Source organism: Loxodonta africana, chromosome 15, assembly GCF_030014295.1.
Source record: "Loxodonta africana isolate mLoxAfr1 chromosome 15, mLoxAfr1.hap2, whole genome shotgun sequence".
NCBI lineage: Eukaryota > Metazoa > Chordata > Mammalia > Proboscidea > Elephantidae > Loxodonta > Loxodonta africana.
In genome coordinates, this window is record NC_087356.1 from 23018632 (window position 1) to 23039090 (window position 20459).

At 37.9% G+C, this 20459-nt stretch overlaps 1 protein-coding gene across 6 annotated transcripts in view; it reads left to right on the top strand.

Annotated features, from left to right (window-relative positions):
- Positions 1-20459, top strand: part of APLF (aprataxin and PNKP like factor) — a 130719-nt gene that overhangs the window by 55818 nt on the left and 54442 nt on the right. For 4 of the 6 annotated variants that reach the window (XM_064268671.1, XM_064268672.1, XM_064268670.1 and 1 more), the window contains 3 exons: positions 12273-12420; positions 12745-12877; positions 18476-18660. In XM_064268671.1, coding sequence (XP_064124741.1) covers positions 12273-12420; positions 12745-12877; positions 18476-18660 — 466 coding nt within the window. Of the gene's footprint in view, positions 1-9814; positions 9953-12272; positions 12421-12744; positions 12878-18475; positions 18661-20459 lie in introns of all 6 variants that reach the window. The other 2 variants (XM_064268668.1, XM_064268669.1) reach the window with 1 other exon arrangement.

Genomic DNA, 20459 nt, shown 5'->3' on the forward strand with positions numbered 1-20459 from the left:
GATATCTAGAAAAATGGCCAACTATTTGGAAATTAAACAACTTATTTCTAAATAATCCATCAGTCAAAGAAATCACAAGAGAAATTAGACAATACTTTGAATGGAACAACACTGAAAACACAACATAGCAAAATTGTGAGATGCAGCTGAAGTAGTCGTTAGGGAAAAATTTATATTTAAATACCAGGATTAGAAAAGAAAGCTATAAACCCAATGATCTATATGCTTCCATGTTAAAATGATAGGCAAAACAAACAAAAAACAATAACAAAGTAGGTAGAAGAAAGGAAATAATAAAAATAAGCCTGGAAATCAATGAAATAGAAAAGAGACAAATAAAGGAAATCAACAAAGCCAAAAAGTTTGCTCTTCGGTAAGATCAATAAAATTGATAATTTATTAGCAAGGCTTATCAAATGTCTTAGTTGGGGTTCCCTAGAGAAACAGAAGCAGTAAGATGGATAGGTGGATGGATGGATGGATAAATTGTGTGTGTGCACAAAAGATGTTTATTTATTTGATTATTTTAAGGAATTGGCTGACTTGATTGTAGGGGGCTGACAAGTTCAAAATCTGTAGGTCAGGCAATGGGCTTAAGGTTCCTGCAGTCTTGCATTCCACAATCTATAGGTCAGGTGATAGGCTTTAGATTTCTCTAGTCTTATGTCTCCAAGTTTGTAGGTTAGGCAACAGGAAGAGGAGTGAAGGAGTTCTGGCACAATGTCTGTTTGTAGTCTGGAGGTAGAACACACCTTAGGGAAAATCTCTTTTTGCTTTTAAGGGCTTCAAGTGATTGGGTGAGGCCTACCCACACTAAGAAGGATAATCTGCTCTCCTTAAGGCCAACTGATTTAATCACATGTAACTGCTTCATAATAGCAGCTTCTCTGTTTGACCAAACAACCGGCCACCATAATCTAGCCAAGATGACACATAAAATTAACAATCACACCAAGAAAAAAATTAGTGAGGAAACGTAAATTATCAATATCAGGAATGGAAAAGGGAATATCACTACTGATTTTTCAGACCTTACAAGAATAATGAGGAAATATTATTAAACACTTTATGCCAATGAATTTAACAACTTAAGTGGAATGGACATGTTCCTTGAAAAACAAAATTTACCCAATCTGATACGGGAAGAAATAGAAAATCTTATGAGTCATATATCCATTAAAGAAACTGAATTCTCAATTAAAGAGTTTACCACAAAAAGCTTCACTAATGAACTGTTAAACTTTCCAGGAAGAAATGATACCAATGTTACATCTTTTTTTTTTTAAATAGAAGAGACGACACCACCTAACTGATTTTATAAAGCATTCATAAACCTCATACCAAAACAAGACAAGAAAATTACAAGGAAAAAAAAAATACAGGCTAATATCCTACATAACAAAACACAAGTCTAAAGCAGCAGTATGTAGAAAGGATAATACATTATAACCAAGCAGGATATATCCGAGTTGGTGTATCATGCAAGTTGGTTTGTCATATAAAATTGACTGATACAATTCACTATAGTAGATTAAAAGAGAAATACAATTTCAACGTTGTTGTTAGGTGCTGTTGAATCTGCAGTGACCATATGTCTAACATAATGAAACGTTCCTTAGTCCTGGGCTATCCTCACAATAGTAGGTATGTTTGAGCCCATTGTTGCAGCCACTATATTAGTCCATCTCATTGAGGGTCTTCCTCTTTTTCCCTGACCCTCTACTTTACCAAGCATGACTTCCTTCTCCAGGGACTGGTCCCTCCTGATAATGTGTCCAAAGTAAGTGAGAAGTCTCACTGTCCTCACTTCTAAGGAACATTCTGGCTGTACTTCTTCCAAGACAGATTGGTTTGTTCTTCTGGCAGTCCATGGTATATTCATTAGTCTTCACCAGCACCATAATTCAGATACATCCAATTCTTCTTTGGTCTTCCTTATGCATTGTCCAGCATTCTCATGCATATAGGGGTGATTGAAAAGACATGGCTTGGGTCAGGCACATCTTAGACATCAAGTGAAATCTTACCTTTTTCTTTTTTTATTGTGCTTTAAGTGAAAGTTTACAAATCAAGTCAGTCTCTCATATAAAAATTTATATATAACTTGCTATATACTCCTAGTTGCCCTCTGCCTAATGAGACAACACACTCTTTCTTTCCATTTTCTGTTTTTGTGTCCATTCAGCCAGCTTCTGACCCCCTCTACTCTCTCATCTCCCCTCCAGACAGGAGCTGCCCACATAGTCTCATGTGTCTACTTCATCCAAGAAGCTTACTCTCCACCAGTATCATTATCTGTCCCATAGTCCAGTCTAATCCCTGTCTGAAGAGCTCACTTTGGGAACAGTTCCTGTCCTGGGCTAACAGAAGGTCTGGGGACCATGACCTCCAGGGTCCTTCTAGTCTCAGTCAGACCATTAAGTCTGGTCCTTCTATGAGAATTTGAGGTCTGCATCCCACTGTTCTCCTGCTCCCTCAGTTCTCCATTGTGTACCCGGTTGGGACAGTCACCGCTTGTAGCCGCGCACCATCTAGTTCTTCTAGTCTCAGGCTGATGTCGTCTCTGGTTTATGTGGCCCTTTCTGTCTCTTGGGCTCATAATTACCTTGTATCTTTGGCGTTCTCCATTTTCCTTTGCTCCAGGTAGGTTGAGACAAAAAATTTTGCTTTTTTTAAAAAGATTTTAAGAGGTCTTTTGCAGCAGATTTGCCCAATGGGATGTATCATTTGATTACTGCTGCTTCCATGGGCATTGAGTGTTGATCCAAGTAAAATGAAATCCTTGACAATTTTAATATTTTCTCCATTTATCATGATATTGCTTATTGGTCCAGCTGTGAGGATTTTTGTTTTCTTTGTGTTGATCCATACTGAAGGATCCATACTGAAGGCTGTGGTCTTTGATCTTCATTAGTAAGTGCTTCAAGTCCTCTTCGTTTTCAGCAAGCAAGGGTGTGTCATCTGCATATGGCAGGCTGTTAATGAGTCTCCAATCCTGATGCTGTATTCTTCATATAGTTCAGCTTCTTGGATTAGTTGCTCAGCATACAGATTGAATAAGCATGGTGAAAGCATACAACCCTGACACACACCTTTCCTGATTTTAAACCATGCAGTTTTTCCTTATTCTGGTAGAATGACTGCCTCTTGGTCTATGTACAGATTCTACATGAGCAAATTTAAGTGTTCTGGAATTCCAATTCTTTGCATTGTTATCCATAATTTGTTATGATCCACACAGTCGAATGCCTCTGCGTAGTCAATAAAACATAAACATCTTTCTGGTATTCTTTGCTTTCAGCTGAGATCTGACATCAGCAATGATATCCCCTGTTGCATGTCCTTTTCTGAATCTGGCTTGAATTTCTGGCAGTTCCCTGTTGATGTACAGCTGGAGCTGTTTTCGAATTATCTTCAGCAAAATTTTACTTGCATGTGATATTAATGGTATTGTTTGATAATTTCCACATTCTGTTGGATCACCTTTCTTTGGAATGGGCACCTATATGGGTCTCTTCCAGTCATTTGGCCAGGTAGCTGTGTTCCAAATTTCTTACCATACATGAGTGGGCGCTTACAGTGTTGGATCCGTTTGTTGAAGCATCTCAGTTGGTATTCTGTCAATTCCTGGATTCTTGTTTTTTGCCAATACCTTCAATGCAGCCTGGACTTCTTCCTTCAATACCATCGGTTCTTGATCGTATGCTGCCTTCTGAAGTGGTTGAACATTGATCGATTCTTCTTAGTACGGTGACACTGTATTCCTTCCATCCTTTTTTGATGCTTCTTGCGTTACTCAGTTTTTCGTTCGTTCAATTCTTCAATATTGCAACATGAGGCTTGAATTTTTTCTTCAGTACTTTGAGCTTGAGAAATGCCAAGCATGTTCTGCCCTTTTGGTTTTCTAATTCCTGGTCTTTGTACATTTCTTTATAATACCTTACTTTGTCTTTTTGAGCTTTGAAATCTTCTGTTGAACTTTTTTACTTCATCATTTCTTCTTTTCATTTTAGCTACTCTATGTCTAAGGGCAAGTTTCAGAGTCTCTTCTGACATCCATTTTGGTCTTCTCTTTCTTTCCTTTCTTTTTAATGACCTTCTGCTTTCTTCATAGATGATGTCCTTGATGTCATACCACAACTATTTAGTCTTTGGTCATCAGCATTCAGACCACCAGTTGCACAATTGAAGAAAATGAAAAAAAGCCCTCAGGAGCCAAAGAACAATATCAAATATGTCCCACCTGAACTTATAAACCATCTCAAGAATACATTTGATGCACTGAGCACATCATTTCAATAAATGCATTAAAAACCTTTTTTTCAAAATTCAGCACTTATTCATTATTTAAAACAAACAAAAACAATTTTGAGAAAGAAATAGGAAAAGAAGGAAACTTCCTATAAAAAATTACAGCAAACATTATACTCGATCGTGAAGTATTGCATGTTCTCCCCTCAGATTGGGACCAAGACAAAGACGTGCATTTGCACAACTTCTCTTCACAATTGTACTGAAGGTGCTAGACAGTCCAATAAAGCAAGAAAAAGAAAGAAAATGCCTCAGATTAGAAAGGAAGAAGTAAAACTCTGTACTCATAGATGACAATACTATGTATATAGAAAATCCTGTGGAATCTACTGAACAGAAGCAAGGCACAAAACAGTACCTTCCATTTGTATTAAGTTCTTCTGTAATATGCAAGCTGATGTATAGTGGCAGAAATCCAATCAATGAATATTTCCAAGGGAATGATTGGGAAGAAAGTATGAGGGAAATTTTTGTGGTGACATGTTTTATGTCTTGATAAGGCTGTATATTAAATGGGCATATGCTTTTGCTAAAACTGATAGAATTGTGTACTTCAAATGTGTACATTCACTCTATGTAAATTAAGCTTCAATAACAAGTTTTTATAATAATGGAAAGTTATATCAGAAATTCTTTTTGGTTTTAGTGAAATGAAATTCAATAACCATTGCTTGCTCCATTAAGGTACAAATTTTCCTCTTCTACTTTCTCTTATCACATGTGTCTAAGTAGCTACTTTTTAACCAGCTACTGAAATGAGAAATGTAAAGAAACATTTTTTGTTAATAATAAGTTTTCATAGTAGAATTTTTTTCAGAAATCAGGAAAGTGTTGTACGTCTCTGTAAAGCAAGGTATTGTTATTGCCTGATACCTATTTACAATATTATATGTCAGTTTTGATTTTCGTTATATCCCTTCAAATTAGCTTATCCCTTTAGTTTGAAAGACTTGTGTTATGCCCTAAATGCATCAGGCCGTGGGAGCGGACAGCGTCAGTGAAACTGAAAATACAGCCCACTTGCACAGTGCTGTGCTGTTCTCAGGCTGCCTCGAGTAGTAGTATCTTCTGTGCTGTTGCTATCCAGCTAAACGTGTTGAAAGGCATAGTAAATATTTTATGTTATGTTTTGATAATTGTGTGCCTACTTTAGGGTAACCAAATTAATCACGTTATTCTGTATTAAAAAATTAAATATTCTGTGTTTAGCTTGTTAGTATAGATTGTCCTTCAGATGGTGATTTTACTTTTGGCTGTTTTTGAGTTTGTGACTTGGAAATATTCCCATGAGAACACTTTGAATGTATGATGTGCAGTTACCATTTTCAATTATTTTGCCCTTAGCCTTATCACTCTTGTAGTGGTAATTAAAACCGAAAGATCAGTAGCTTGAAACCATTTACCTAAAATTTGACTATAATCACTATTTTTAATTGAAGGCATTTAACACATTTTTATCATTTCATATATGACTTAAAGCAGATAGGCTTCCTTTTGAAGCAATTTGGCAATTTTAGGCTCATTTAAGGATGCTTTTGCTTTTATTGGCTAAACATTTAATATTTGAGCAGACAAAATAAAAAAGAAACCTAATATACTGATAGTTCCACAAAAAGGGCTATGTGTTAGAACAGATGTTAGCAATCTTTTTCTGTAAAGGGACAGAGTATACATGTTTTATACTGTGGGCCACATAATCTCTGTCACAGTGACTCAGAGCCATTGTTGGAGCACAAAAGCAATCATAGACAGTATGTATTCAGATGTGCCTGGCTGTGTTTCAACAAAATTTTGTTTACAGAAACAGGTAGCAGGTTGGACTTGGCCTGAGCACTATAGTTTGCTGATGCCTATATTAGAATAAAAGTTAAGTAACTGTAACAAACAACCCCGAAATGCTGGGCATAAACAAGATAGAATTTCATTTTTCTGTCACCTAATAGTTCAGAGTGGTAGGTGGGCTCTGCTTCATGAAGTAATCTCAGTATTCCAGCTAATGGGGTAGCCCTGCTGTCCTCAAAACAGGGCTTCCTGATTTACTCTATCGCTGCCATTTCTAGTTGGTGGGCAAGAAATGAAGGAGAGAATCCAGGAGAAGCATCTTACACACATCATTTCTATTCACATCCCACTGGGGGAAAAAAACACATGGCTACACTGAGCTGAAAGAAAGGCTGGAAAATGTAGTCTCCAGCTGGGTAGGTGTTACAGATGCTTACAGTTCAGTGCCGTTCCAACTTTGCTCTCTAGTGCAGAAATAATGTCCAGTTAGCCTCTGATGGTTAAATGCTGCCACCTGACATCCATAACTGTAGAATCCTATCATCTCTGGTGATACTAGGGAGTCCTGTTCCTTGGTAGCTTTCCCCACCACCAACACTGACCTGTTGTTGTTGTTATCATGTGCCATCGAGTTGATTCTGACTCATAGTGACCCTATAGGACAGAGTAGAACTGCCCCATAGGGCTTCAGAGGAGTGGATGGTGAACTTGAACTGCCAACCTTTTGGTTAGCAGCCTGTGCTCTTAACCACTTTGCCACCAGGACTCCTCCAGCAACACTGACCTGTAGCAGTAGCAAACGCTGAGCTTCTTAATAGTCCCTTTCTAGTGCATACCTTATTGCTTATTGCAGGTCGCATATTCAGCTGGTGGGCTCTCTAGTCCTATGTAATAACTCCATTTAAGTACGACCACCTGTCTGAGCCTTTTGACCCTTTCTTCATTACCCTGCCAAGACACTCTGGTATTTTTACCACATTTACTGTAAGCTCCATTTTTTTCCAAGCATAAATGAACCATCTCAGCTTTATATTAAGAATAACTTTAGTTATCATTGCCAAGACCTTCGATCCTAGGTTACAGGACAGTGATATTTGTCAATCCTTACATTATGCATCCTCTGGTCTAGTATCTTCAAGGTCTATTCTGGGCATGTGTAAAAGGGTGATAATAGTAGTAGCGTCAAAACCTGTCCAGCTTCAGGGGGGTGATGTGAATCAAAATCAACCCAAGGCTGATCCCTATGAGATGGTGGCCAGATGTACCTCCACTCTCCAACCTTTGCACAAATTCTGACACCAGCCATCCCTCCCATGGCCCTCTCTACTTCCCTTCTGGATTTGATGGTCCATTGCATTAGCCACACAGAGCTCACAGACAATATTCACAGTTAAGTGGTTTATTAAGGAAGCAACAGGCTACAACTCAGGATCAGGGTCAACAGGCTACAACTCAGGATCAGGATCAATAGGCCACAACTCAGGATCAGGGTCAACAGGGTACAGCTCAGGATCAGGATCAACAGGCCGCAGCTCAGGATCAGGATCAACAGGCCACAACTCAGGATCAGGATCAATAGGCCACAACTCAGGATCAGGGTCAACAGGCTACAACTCAGGGTCAGGGTCAACAGGCCACAACTCAGGATCAGGATCAATAGGCCACAACTCAAGATCAGGATCAACAGGTCACAACTCAGGATCAGGGTCAACAGGGTACAACTCAGGATCAGGATCGGGAAGCATGTAGGCTAAGTCTGGAAGGCTCCCCCAAAGAGGAGGGCACATCCTTCCCTTCTTCAGTGCAGGGCAGCTCTCTCAGTTTCTCTCAACTGTGGAAGCAAGCAGGCAAGCAAGCCCCTTTTGACCACTAAGGGCTCCTCTCTGCCCCCTTAGGACAGGCTCCTCTGGTCCCCTCAGCACGGGATCCTCTTGGCCCTGCTCTCTGTTGCCGCTGGCTGTGCTGCTGGGCCTCTTCCAGGCGTCTCACTCTCTTCAGCGTTATAGTCCTTGACCCATGTTAAGGCTCTTTTAGGAGGTTCCTTGCATTCTCTCTCCTTTCTTCATTCAGCTTTTGTCTGCCACTTCTCTTCTGCTTCTTCCTGTCTGAAAAACCTCTGTGGGATTGGCTGCATATATATACAACTCCTTGTCAGTTTGAAGGCATGGCCTCTCCCAGTGGGGAGCCACAAACTCACCGATCCCTTCTCGGTAGGCCACAGACACTTCATTTGTATAGTAGGCCATAGGCACCTTATTTGCATAGGCTATTGGTCAATCCCTGCATGGTGCATACTAATCAGAGGTACAGGCTACATACAGCCCGGGACCAGACAAAAAGTATCAAAACAAGTTGTTTACAGTTTACCCAGGAAATGTCAGTCACCTGGACAAAAGTAACAAACCTTCTGGGGTAGAAAGCTAGGGCAAAGGTAACTCCTAAGGGCTTGGTGGGGGAAAAAATCCCTTAAGCTGTTTTTCCGAAGAACCAAGGCAAAAGACCACATAAAAGAATTCATTTCACCACAGCATGCTCTTCTCCTTTCTGCCAGATCCTGTAGCTCTTTAGTGAATATTTGCTTTCCTACCGAGGCAAGGACAGTACTTCCATAGTCATGTTATGATGAGTTAACCCTGGTTATTGGCCTGGGAACCATGAAAGAAGGTGGGGGCAGATCTTGAAGAGGGCAGGTATCATCATAAGAGGTATTTACCCAGGGGAGGCAGCTGCAGACAAGGGGATGCAACTATCCTCTAGCAATAGCATTGGATTTTATTTTAGACATTTCTTGACATTATTGAGATTTTCATGTATTTTGGAACTAGGCCTGTTTCGCAGTCTGTACCACATGGAAGTCATTGTTGTATAAGCTTTACACGTATGCACTTTTTAATCTTCACAACAGTCTTTATGAAAAATGGCAACTGGTATTATCACCATGTTATAGACAAAGAAACTGAGGCACAGAACGTTTGGGACATGCCCAAGGTCACACAGCTAATATGTGGTAGGACAAAGATTCCAACCTAAGCCAACTGGTTCCAGAGCTGGTGCTCTTAATAACCACCCTCTGCTATGCACAGACACTTATGGCAGCACTCATTCCCCAAGTGAAAACACTGGAGAGTGGCTAAATCAGTTTGGTGTAGTTCCGCAATGGAATAAAAGTGAATGAACTAGAGGAAGCTCCAGGTTAAAACAGGGATAAATCACCACACCATAATGTTGAGAAAAAGACAACCAAACAAAAAAGTTGCAAATCTTTAAGATACATAATATTCATATCAAATAATGGATACATACATACTGTATAAAAATATAAGGACATGCATGGGAATAATGAACATCAAATTCAGGTTAGTGGGTACTTTTAGGGAAGGAAATGGGAGGGAGAGGAACAGAATGATGCTGGGCAAACAGGAGGTTTTAAGTATACTTGTAATTAATCTGGAGCAAATATGACAAAATATTTCTATTTGGGTGATGTGTACACAAAATTTAGACAGGTAGAGAGATAGGAAAAAAGAAAAAGAAAAAATATATATTCTGTTCTAATTCTGCATGTTGAAATATTTAAAAATTTAAAGGATAGGAAAACCTATGTGCTTTGTGAGAGTTGTTGCAACTATGATGCCATGATAATTTTTTTTCTTCTGATCAGTTTAAGTTTAAGAACAGGCTCTGAACAATTAAAAAGAAAAAAAGCTTGTCTTTTTTTTAGGTTTTCATTTTACTGTGGAAACCCTGGTAGTGAAGTGGTTAAGAGCTCAGAAGCTAACCAAAAGGTCAGCAGTTTGAATCCACCAGCCACCCTTTGGGAACCCTGTGGGGCAGTTCTGCTCTGTCCTATAGAGTCACTGTGAGTTGAAATTGACTCGACGGCATGCAACAACAATATACTGTCTAATATAGTACTTAAATTCAGCTTAATAAGTCTCAACCATAATTGACTCAGTAAGAACATATGGGTCTATATAAGTCAACTCCAGTTTGTTCATTTTTTACTCCTTTTGTGTTTGGAAACCCTGGTGGCGTAGTGGTTTAGTGCTACAGCTGCTAACCAAAAGGTCAGTGGTTTGAATCCACCAGGCGCTCCCTGGAAACTCTATGGGGCAGTTCTACTCTGTCCTGTAGGGTCACTATGAATTGGAATCGACTCGACGGCAACAGGTTTCGTTTTGGTTTGTGTGTGTGTGTGTATTTATTTATGGGATTATTCTGCTAGAAGTGTCAAAAACCTACTTTTTTGAAAAGTCAAAATAAGAGAAAGCCAAATGAGATTAAAAAAAAACAATTTTATATTTTATCTAAGCAAAATATAGCCTGTCTCATATAGAAACATCAACATTACTTTTGTATTCCTATTGCCTGTGCAATAGTGGGTGTTTAGTAAGTGTTGGTTTCTTGAATGCATGAATAAAATATTTGAGAATATCAGAGTGATATTGTGATAAGTATAGCATAATTTCCTTGTAGCTGAATTTTATTGCTGGTAAGGAAGTATGATATTGTCTCTCTAGGAAGATTATTTCCTGTATTATAAGAAACTCTTGAGGAAAAGTAATCTTTTATTGAGTTGCACTAAATTACTGTTTTTTCCCCAAATTGTTAAAGTTCTTAGTACTTAGAATCCACGTAAATAGCTACTAATTTTCATTACTATTTAAATATGAAAAAAGCAATAAAAGGTTGATGAAAATGCAATTATAGTATGACAATATGCAAGTCAGAATATATTTGTAATTTTTTTAAAACTTGTAGATCATATTAGTAGCATGTTTTGTATTAAAGATACAAAAATGAGTAATGTATTTGATTATACTTTGGAATATGTTTTGAAGATTTAAGAATAACTATTTTCAAAACAATCTTAAAAAAGAAGAAAAAAATCAGAGGACACACACTTCCCAATTTAAAAACCTACTGCAAAACTATAATAACCTAGACAAATGTGGTATTGGCATAAGGATAGACGTATGGATCAATGGAATAGAATTAGAGTCCAAAAATAAACCCTTACATTTTAGTAAATTCATTTTTGACAAGGGCACCAAGATAATTAAAAGAGGAAAAAATAGTCTGTTCAACAAATGGTGCTGGAACAAGTGGATATCTGCATGCACAAGAATGAAGTTAGACAAACTACTTACATTACATAAAAAATTAACCTAAAATGGATGAGAGACCAAAACATAAGAGCTAAAACTATAAAAATATTAGAAGAAAATTTAGAAATAAGTCTTTATGACCTTGGATTAGGTAGTGGTTTCTTAGATATGACACCAGAATCACTAGCAACCAATGGGAAAAAACTAGGTAAGTTGGATTTCATCAGAGTTAAAAACTTTTGTGTATGAAAGGACATTATCAAGAAAGAGAAAAGACAGTCTACACAATAGTAGAAAATATTTGAAAGCCATATATCGAATAAAGGTTTAATATCTAGAATATATAAATTACTTCTATAACTCAGCAGCACAAAGACAGACAACCCATTTTAAAAATGGGCAAAGGACTTGAATAGACTTTTCTCCAGTGAAGATATCCAAATGGACAATAAGCACGCGAAGAGATACTGAACATCATTAGTCATTAAAACCAAACCAAAACCAAGCCTGTTGCTGTGGAGTCAATTCCACTCATAGTGTTTTTGTTAGGTGCCGACTCATAGCCACCCTGTGTACAATAGAATGAAACAGTGCCCAGTCCTGTACCATCCTCACAATCGTTATGCTTCAGCCCGTTGTTGTAGCCACTGTGTCAGTACATCTCATTGAGGGTCTTCCTCTTTTTCGCTGACCGTCTACCAAGCATGATGTCCTTCTCCAGGGCCTGGTCCCTCCTGATAACATGTCCAAAGGATGTGAGATGAAGTCTTGCCATCCTTGCTTCTAAGGAGCATTCTGGTTGTACTTCTTCCAGAACAGATTGTTCATTCTTCCGGCAGTCCATGGTGTATTCAGTATTCTTCACCAGCACCACAATTCATAATCCATACAAACAACAACATATGTATATATATGCTTTACTCCAGTTTTTTATTTGCCAAGTTTGAGAAAAGGAACACAACTCACCAGTCACAGGTACTCGGGAGAATCATACTGATAATGACATTGTTAGGCAGCAAAAGTGTTTTAAATTTAATTTAAATGATTAATAAAATAATTTTTATTTTATAGAAACAGTCAAATGCTTGAAGAAGATAATGTGTTGGATGAGACATCAAAAACCCCCTTGATTCATTTGCCTGATGGAAAAAGTAGTGCCCCACAGCTGGAAAAAAGCACGGAAATAGCCAACACCCCAACTATGACTACAAAGAGCAGGGTGAGAAATTAAAGATGCCATCCATTTTTAACATGTTCCTTAAGTTATTTTGAGGAGAGGAAAGACAACGGGAATTAGACATAATATCAGGACAAAATTGCTAGCTTTGACTTGCATTTTCTGTTTTTAAGTAAAGCTCTAGGGACTAGTCTAATACTTCAATTAATAAAAATAATATATTTCTTTCTTTGAGAAATTTGACTAACCCAATTCATCATAGTTGCAGATGGATTTTTTAATGGTAATTTTCTGCAAAGTAAATAATTTTAGAAATTTAAGGATAAATGATTATTTTTAGTAATTAATAAATAGGTGCATTTTTAGTCTGTTGTAGAGGAAAGTGGAGACTTCAGTAAACAGCAGCCGAATCTTGCCCAGAGGAAAAGAATTCTTCCAGCTTGGATGTTAAAAGAAAACCTAAGTGACCAAACCCTTTCAACACCAGTCAACAGTGGAGGTAAGTTTTTGTTTTTGCTAAGGCTAAGAATTTCAAGAAAACATTAGATAGAATTTCAGAGTTTCTCTGAACAAATGCAGATAGAATAGTGGTTAGATAACTGTATAATTTAGCCTAAAACTTTTTTAGATGTGTACATAAAGTTGAATTTTTAAACATAAGCTATTTTATGCCATTAATGAAACACCATCTTGCTCATTTTTTTTTTTTTTTTTTTTAATTTAACATACTCTTTTCGTCTCTTGGAGCTCTGGTGGCTCAGTGGATAAGTGTTTGTCTGCTAACCAAAAGGCCAGCAGTTCGAATCCACCAGCAGCTCCTTGGAAACCTGTTAGTTTCTTAGGGCTGCTGTAACAAATTACCACAAAGTTGGTGGGTTAAAACATCAGAAATTAATTTTCTCACAGACTGGAGGCCAGATGTTGAAAACCAAGGTGTCTTCAAGGCCAGGTTCCCTCTGAAGGATCTAGGGAAGAATCCTGTCTTGCCTCTTCTAGCTTTGGCAGGCCTTGGCATTCCTTAGCATATAGCTGTATCACTCCAGTCTCTGGCTCTGATGTCACATGGCCTTCTTCCCTGGGTATATCTCTCTGTGTCCTCTACTCTTCTTATAGGGATAGCAGTAATTGAATTTAGGGCCCGCTCATCAGTTTCTCATCCAGTATGGCTTCATCTTAACTAATTACATCTGCAAAGATCATATTTCCAAATAAGGTCACGTGCTGACATTCCAGGTGAACTTGAATTTTGGGGAAATACTATTTAACTAACTGCAGTCTGTAATGCTAGACTTCTGATATTAATACAGATTTTCAAACAAACCCGTTGGTGTCGTAGGTAAGCTAAAAGGCCGGCCAGCACAGATGAGAGTCAGCCTGGCCCATTTTGAGCCAGACCCCTCCAGGTCAATAAGAGTTTTTAAATTAATTTAATTAAATAAAAAGTGCCAGGCACACAGTGTTACGTGCTGGGGGATTCAAAGAGGATGTGGCCTCTGCATATCTTGCAGTGATTTATGTCTCATGTGGGTGTTCCCACTGGTTGAAGATATTTAAAATGTTCACTATGACTTCTTATTTAGGCAACATTTTATGTATTTGGAGGTAATAAAAATCTACTTAAGCTAGTTTAATTAAAGGGAGTTCATGAGTTCAGTGAGGGTTGCTTTCCAAACCCAAGTATAGGAAGTATAATCAGGTCTTACAGGAAATGGAGCTATCAGGCAGCTCCTCCCTTCTTCCCTTCTCTGAATACATCTCTGTTTCTCTCCCTTCCTTGCAAAGGCTGCTCCTTTCTGCTCACCTGTGACATTGTGGCTTTGGCTTGCCTCACTTCTGACACCAGCCCTACTCTATCGTCCTTACGCCTTCACTGCCACTGTGTCACTGGGTCTCTCAATTCCAAATTTTCAGTAAGAGAGTCAGCCTGGCCTATTTTGAGCCAGACCCCCCCCCCCCCGCCCAGATCAAGGTTTTCTAAGAGGGTGTGGTCAGAAAGGAAATGATGGGTATCTCTTTACATATATATGTGTGTGTGTCTATATATACACATGTAAAAGTTGGTCAAATGAACATGTAAATAGTTTTAAAGCCTTGTTAGTTCTGTTATATAGTACTACTTTTTTTGAGAATTTTAGTAATAGACCTGGACATTCAGTGTTAGAAATAGTAATAAATAGAGCTATGGTACCAAAGTATTTTTTAAAGGTTTTCTACTTCAAAAAAAAACTGACTATGTAGGAGAATAGACAGACTTCTCAAATGTGAACACTGTCATTTAAATTTTTTTGTGAAAGATTTCAAAAATAAAAAGTGTATATAATCAGCCCCCATATACCCCTCACAGCTCACTAATGCCTAGGATATCCATCTTCAGGTGTTACATTTCATTTTGACAACTTCCAATTTTCCTAGATTCGTACTTTGTACATTCCACGTTCCAATTATTAATGGATGTTTACAGCTATTTTTTTTCTGTTTTTGAGTAGTGCCACATCAGCAAATGAAGGTCCTGAAAGCTTGACTCTAAGGTTAACTCTACTTTAAGGAGGCACCTCTTCCCCAATCATCTTTTGAGTGCCTTCCAACTTAGGTGGCTCACCTTCTGGCACTATATCAGAGAATGTTCTACTGTTCTTCGTAAGGTTTTCACTGGCCAGGTTTTTTAGAAGTAGATTGCCAGGTCTGTCTTCCTAGTCTGTCTTTGTCTGGAAGCTCTGCTGAAACCTGCCCACCATGGGTGACCCTGCTCTTGTTTGAAATACCAGTTGCATAGCTTCCAGCATCACTGCAACACACAAGCCAAGACAGTACAGCACGCTGACAAACGGACAATCATAGGGTCTGCTATGTTGGGAATGATAACTTGAAGAGGAGTGGTATCACATTCATCATCAAAAAGAGCATTTCAAGATCTGTCCTGAAGTAGAACACTGTCAGTGATAGGATAACATCCATACGCCTACAAAGAAGACCAGCTAATATGGCTAGTATTTATTAGTTCAAATTGATGGGGAAAGAATGCACCATTTAATAAATGATATTAGAAAAGTTAGCTATCCTTTTGGAAGAAAATAATATTAGAGCATTACCTCATACCATAATCAGAAATAAATTCCCATTGAATTCATAAACTTAATGTAAAAATTAAAATTATTAAGGCACTTGAAGAAACTACAGGGAAAAAATTTTTTTTATTACTTCTGGGAGGCTTTCTTAAGATGATAGGGCACCCAGAAGCCATAAGGGAAAATTTGATGGATTTATATAGTTAAAAATGAAACAAATGTTTATATTAAAAAGACACTATAAACAAAGTCAGAGCCAAATAGCAGACTGGCAAAAAATAGACTGGAAGATAGTACCTGCTGCACGTATAAAAAGGTTTTAAAAAAATTGTCTATCTAGTAACAAGAAGAAGGTAAAAACTCAGTAGAAATTTTGGGCAATGTATGTTGACAGACTACAGAAGAATGAGTACAAATAGCCAAGAAATCTATGACTGTACTGTCAGATAACCCAAAACCCAGTGCTGTCGAGTCGATTCCGACTCATAGCGACCATGTCAGATATCATGTACTGTCAGATAGGGAATGTAAATTCAAACAACCAGATACTGTTGTTTGTGCATAAAACTCATCAAAATGTAAACCACTGACAATATTCAGTACTAGAGAAATGAGTGTTACTGAATATTGTTGGTGGAAGTATAAACTGGGATAACTTTTTTAAGTAACATGACAATATCTCTTCAATTTTTAAACCTATGATATACTTTGATTTAGAATTCTAATCCTAGGTGTTTATCCTACAGAAATAATAGCATTTATACTTTTTAGCTCTGTGTGTGTTTACATATACATGTTTGTTAAGTATGTTTGCTTAAACAGGAAAAAGTTGAGAAGCACACACATCAAATTGTTAATATAGCTGTTAGGAATGGCTCCTTTGGAGGGTAAGATTGGATAGATAGATATTTAATGATATTATATGCATATAGTTAAGCTATCATTCATATAGTATTAATGTAACAGTTCATACAAGTAAATGCAATTAATAATAGTTAAAAATAAAACCGACTTGTATTACTAGTTAATTCATTTTATATTTCCACCATTTAACTGTGCCTCCCTTAGATTTAGAAAAATAACTTGATATACCACTGTCATGGATTGAATTATGTCCCCCCAAAAATGTGCATATCAACTTGGTTAGGCCATGATCCCCAGTATTGTATGGTTGTCCTCCATTTTGTGATTGTGATTTTATGTTGAAAGGATTAGGGTGGGATTGTAACACCACCCTCACTCAGGTCACCTCCCTGATCCAAGGTAAAGGGTTTTTCCCTGGGGTGTGGCCTGCACCACCTCTTATCTTTCAAGAGGGGAAAGGGAAGAAAGCAGAGAGTTGGGGACCTCATACCACCAAGAAAGCAGCACCAGGAGCAGAGCACGTCCTTTGGAGACGGGGTCCTTGTGCCTGAGAAGCTCCTCGACCATGGAAGACCGAGGACAAGGACCTTCTTCCAGAGCTGACAGAGAGATTCTTCCCCTGGAGCCAACACCCTGAATTTGGACTTGTAACCTACTAGACTATGAGAGAATAAACTTCTCTTTGTTAAAGCTATCCACTTGTGGTATTTGTTATGGCAGCGCTAGATGACTAAGACAACCGCACAGAAAGACTGAGCCAGTTAAGCCATTTACTTTGTATACTTTTTGTGAATAAGAGTTTAGCAACAGTGTTAAAATGGCTTCTTCTATGCAAAAAGAAACTAGCTCTGATTCCTAGAAGGAATGTTCGTAGTAGGGGATTTAGAATTTTAAAGAATTGAACATTTCAAATATGTACACACAGTATATAAAACATACATATTGTGTCTGTGTGTATAAATATGTGTGTTGCATTTTATGTATGTGATACTTGAAACTTAGAATATGATAAATTACCATTTTGGCAGAAGCCATATCCTAACTTAGTTTATGTTTTATGATTCTTAGCACAGTAAGCAATGCCATTCTTCATTATTTTCTCTTGGTTTGACTAATGCGTAACTGCTGTAGCTGTTGGTCATTTCCTGCACCAAGCTGTACACTTCTATTCAGTCCTACTTCTGACAGTTTCTAAAATAATATGAAATGCTTCATAATTTAGTTTCATGATGAATATTTAAATATTCTAGGCAATTTTCAGTTATTGGAGTAGTTTATTCATAAGTTTCTATAGATAAATATTTTAATTATGTTTCTGTTGATTTTCCCCTTTGATAATACAGACAGTATCCTATTAGTATGCCTTTCCTAAACTTAAAGGAGTGTTATTTCAGGTCACTTGAGTATTCCCTAGAACAGAGATGAGCAGGGGTTAACAAACTTCTTTTGTAAGGAGTCAGAGAGTATTTTAGGCTTTGTAGGCCATGTGATGTCTCTCACGGCTACCCAGCTCTGCCTTTGTAGTGTGAAAGCAGCCATACCAACAAATGAAACCCACTGCCGTGGAGTGGATTCCAACTCATAGAGACCCCATAGTGACCCTACAGGGCAGAACAGAACTGCCCCATAGGGTTTCCAAGGTTGTAGATCTTTACAGGAACAGACTGCCACATCTTTCTCCCCTGGAGTGCCTGGTGGTTTCCAACTGCCGACCTTTTGGTTAGCAGCCAAATGCTTTAACCACTGTGCCACCAGGGATTCTGGAAAGCAGCCATACATAACATCTAAATATGCAAGATACTCTGCTAGACAGTTTATATATCTTACCTCATTTACTTCTAATAACTCCATGAATTATTATAATTTTCTAGATGAGGAAACCAAAGCTCAGAGAGGTGACAGGAAACAGTAAAGGAGTAGAGCCCACAGTGGAATCTTGGCCTGGCTGACTCCAGGGCTGGAGATCTTGGCCACTGTGCTGAGTAATACTTTGTGAGATTTACAAATAAGTGTTTTCAAGTTGGTATTAATATAAACGGAACTTTAATTTTACTTGCTTTTTTATCCTTTTTTCTTTTAATGTGGATTATTGACATTTAAAAATACAGGAGATAATTTCCTTTTTTTCTTTCTGTGTGTGGTATGTTGTATATTTGTGTGTGTTTAAGGTAATGGTGTAATCCAGGAATATGAAAAAGAAGAAATCTGCAAAGGTAAAACACAAGTAAGCGTAACACAGCAAGGAAGAAAGCGATTAATTTCATCACGAAATTCAGAGAGCACATCAGCAGAGCAAGACCCAGGAAAAAAGTGCAAAAATGTTGATCAGGAAGAATCCAGTATTTCATCCAAGGTGATTTTTAGAATTCTTTATTTGATCATTTCTTTTCTTTGTAAGGTGATCTACATAGGAATTAATTATGTGCTATAGACAGCAAGGGGAAACCCAAACTAGTTTTTCCTATTGAGTTTATGAAGATATATAAGTAGCCCCAAATTTTTTGCGTTATTGAACTAATCTTTAAATAGTACTTGAGTTGTGAAAAACAAAGGTATTTAATTTAGAGTTGTTTGAAAAAACAAAGAGAAACCATTCAACTGTGGCCACAATTTGATACCTCCATTCTGATTTCATTTCCTCTTTCTTCTTGTAAAATCTGGTTTCTTCTATTCCATTGGTCATTCTCAGACCGTATGTAACCACCTTTTTATTGCTAAGTATGAAGAAAAGAACAAATGATGGAGTAGTGCTTAATAGCCTCTTGCAGGATCACTTCTGTGCTAACTTCAGGATTTATAGCCTTCCTCTTTTCTCTTTCAGTTTTTGCTAACTCACTAGAATGATTTGGCCAAATTATGCATTCTTTAACACTGGGTAGTTTTTTTTTTTTTTTTCTTCAAGGCCTATTTATTGAATGTATTAAAAAAGAGAGAGAAATACAGAAGTGGTACCCCAGTTGTCTGACACCCACCCCACCTCTGCCCCCAGGGGAGAAAGGTCAGGCATTCTTCTTCTTAGGAAAGATGTGGCTTAAGATGACCATCTTAATGATGCTTGTGGACCATGACTGAGTTCTCTAGGTCCCCATCTTCTTAGTCTCAGGGAGAGCCAAAGGAGTAGGATTGATTTTAGAGTAGCACGAACTTTGTCATTGTTGTTGTTTAGGTGCTGTCGAGTCCATTCTGACTCATAGGAACTCTGTGTACAAGAGAACAAAATGCTGCCTGGTTCTGCACTAGCCACATATTGTTATGCTCGAGCCCATTGTTGCAGCCACTGTGTCAATCCATCTCATTGAGGGTCTTTCTCTTTTCCACTGACCCTCTACTATGCGAAGCATGATGTCCTTCTCCACAGACTGATCCCTCCTGATAACATGTCCAAAGTATGTGAGATACATTCTTGACATTCTTGCTTCTAAGGAGCATCCTGGCTGTACTTTTTCCAAGACAGACTTGTTTGTTCTTTTGGCAGCCCATGGTATGTTCAATATTCTTACACCAACACCATAATTCAAAGGTATCAATTCTTCTCTCTTCTTTATTCATTGTCCAGCTTTCACATGCATATGAGGTGATTGAAAACATTGTTGCCTGGGTCAGATGCACCTTAGTCTTCAAGGTCACATCTTTGCTTTTTTTCTTTTTCTTTTTTAACACTTAAAGAGGTCTTTTGCAACAGATTTGCCCAATGCAATGCATCTTTTGATTTCTTGACCGCTGCTTCCATGGGTGTTGATTGTGGATCCAAGTAAAAGGAAATCCCTGACAACTTCAATCTTTTCTCCAGTTGTGAGGATTTTGGTGCTGGAATGATTGAAGTGGCAGCTGCTATCCCAAGGGTACAATCTTTTACAGTACTCCACTCATTCCTGCCTCTCTCCCATGAGAACCATCTTCTCAGGATCCTATCTTCCAGGTAGAGAAATGGGGTCCAGTTGGTGTAGGCTCAATTCCTTTGCTTACTTGTGGAGTCATGTTTAATAAATGAAAACAAGGTGTACATTGGCTATAAAACTCAAAATAAAATTTGATTTAAAATAAAATTTGAGCCTAAATATGCTCTACTCTCAACTCTGAACATATCAGTGTGATCTTGCTCTCCCTTTTTTTTGAGAAAAGGAAAAATTTTTTTTCAGATGAAAACCTGGT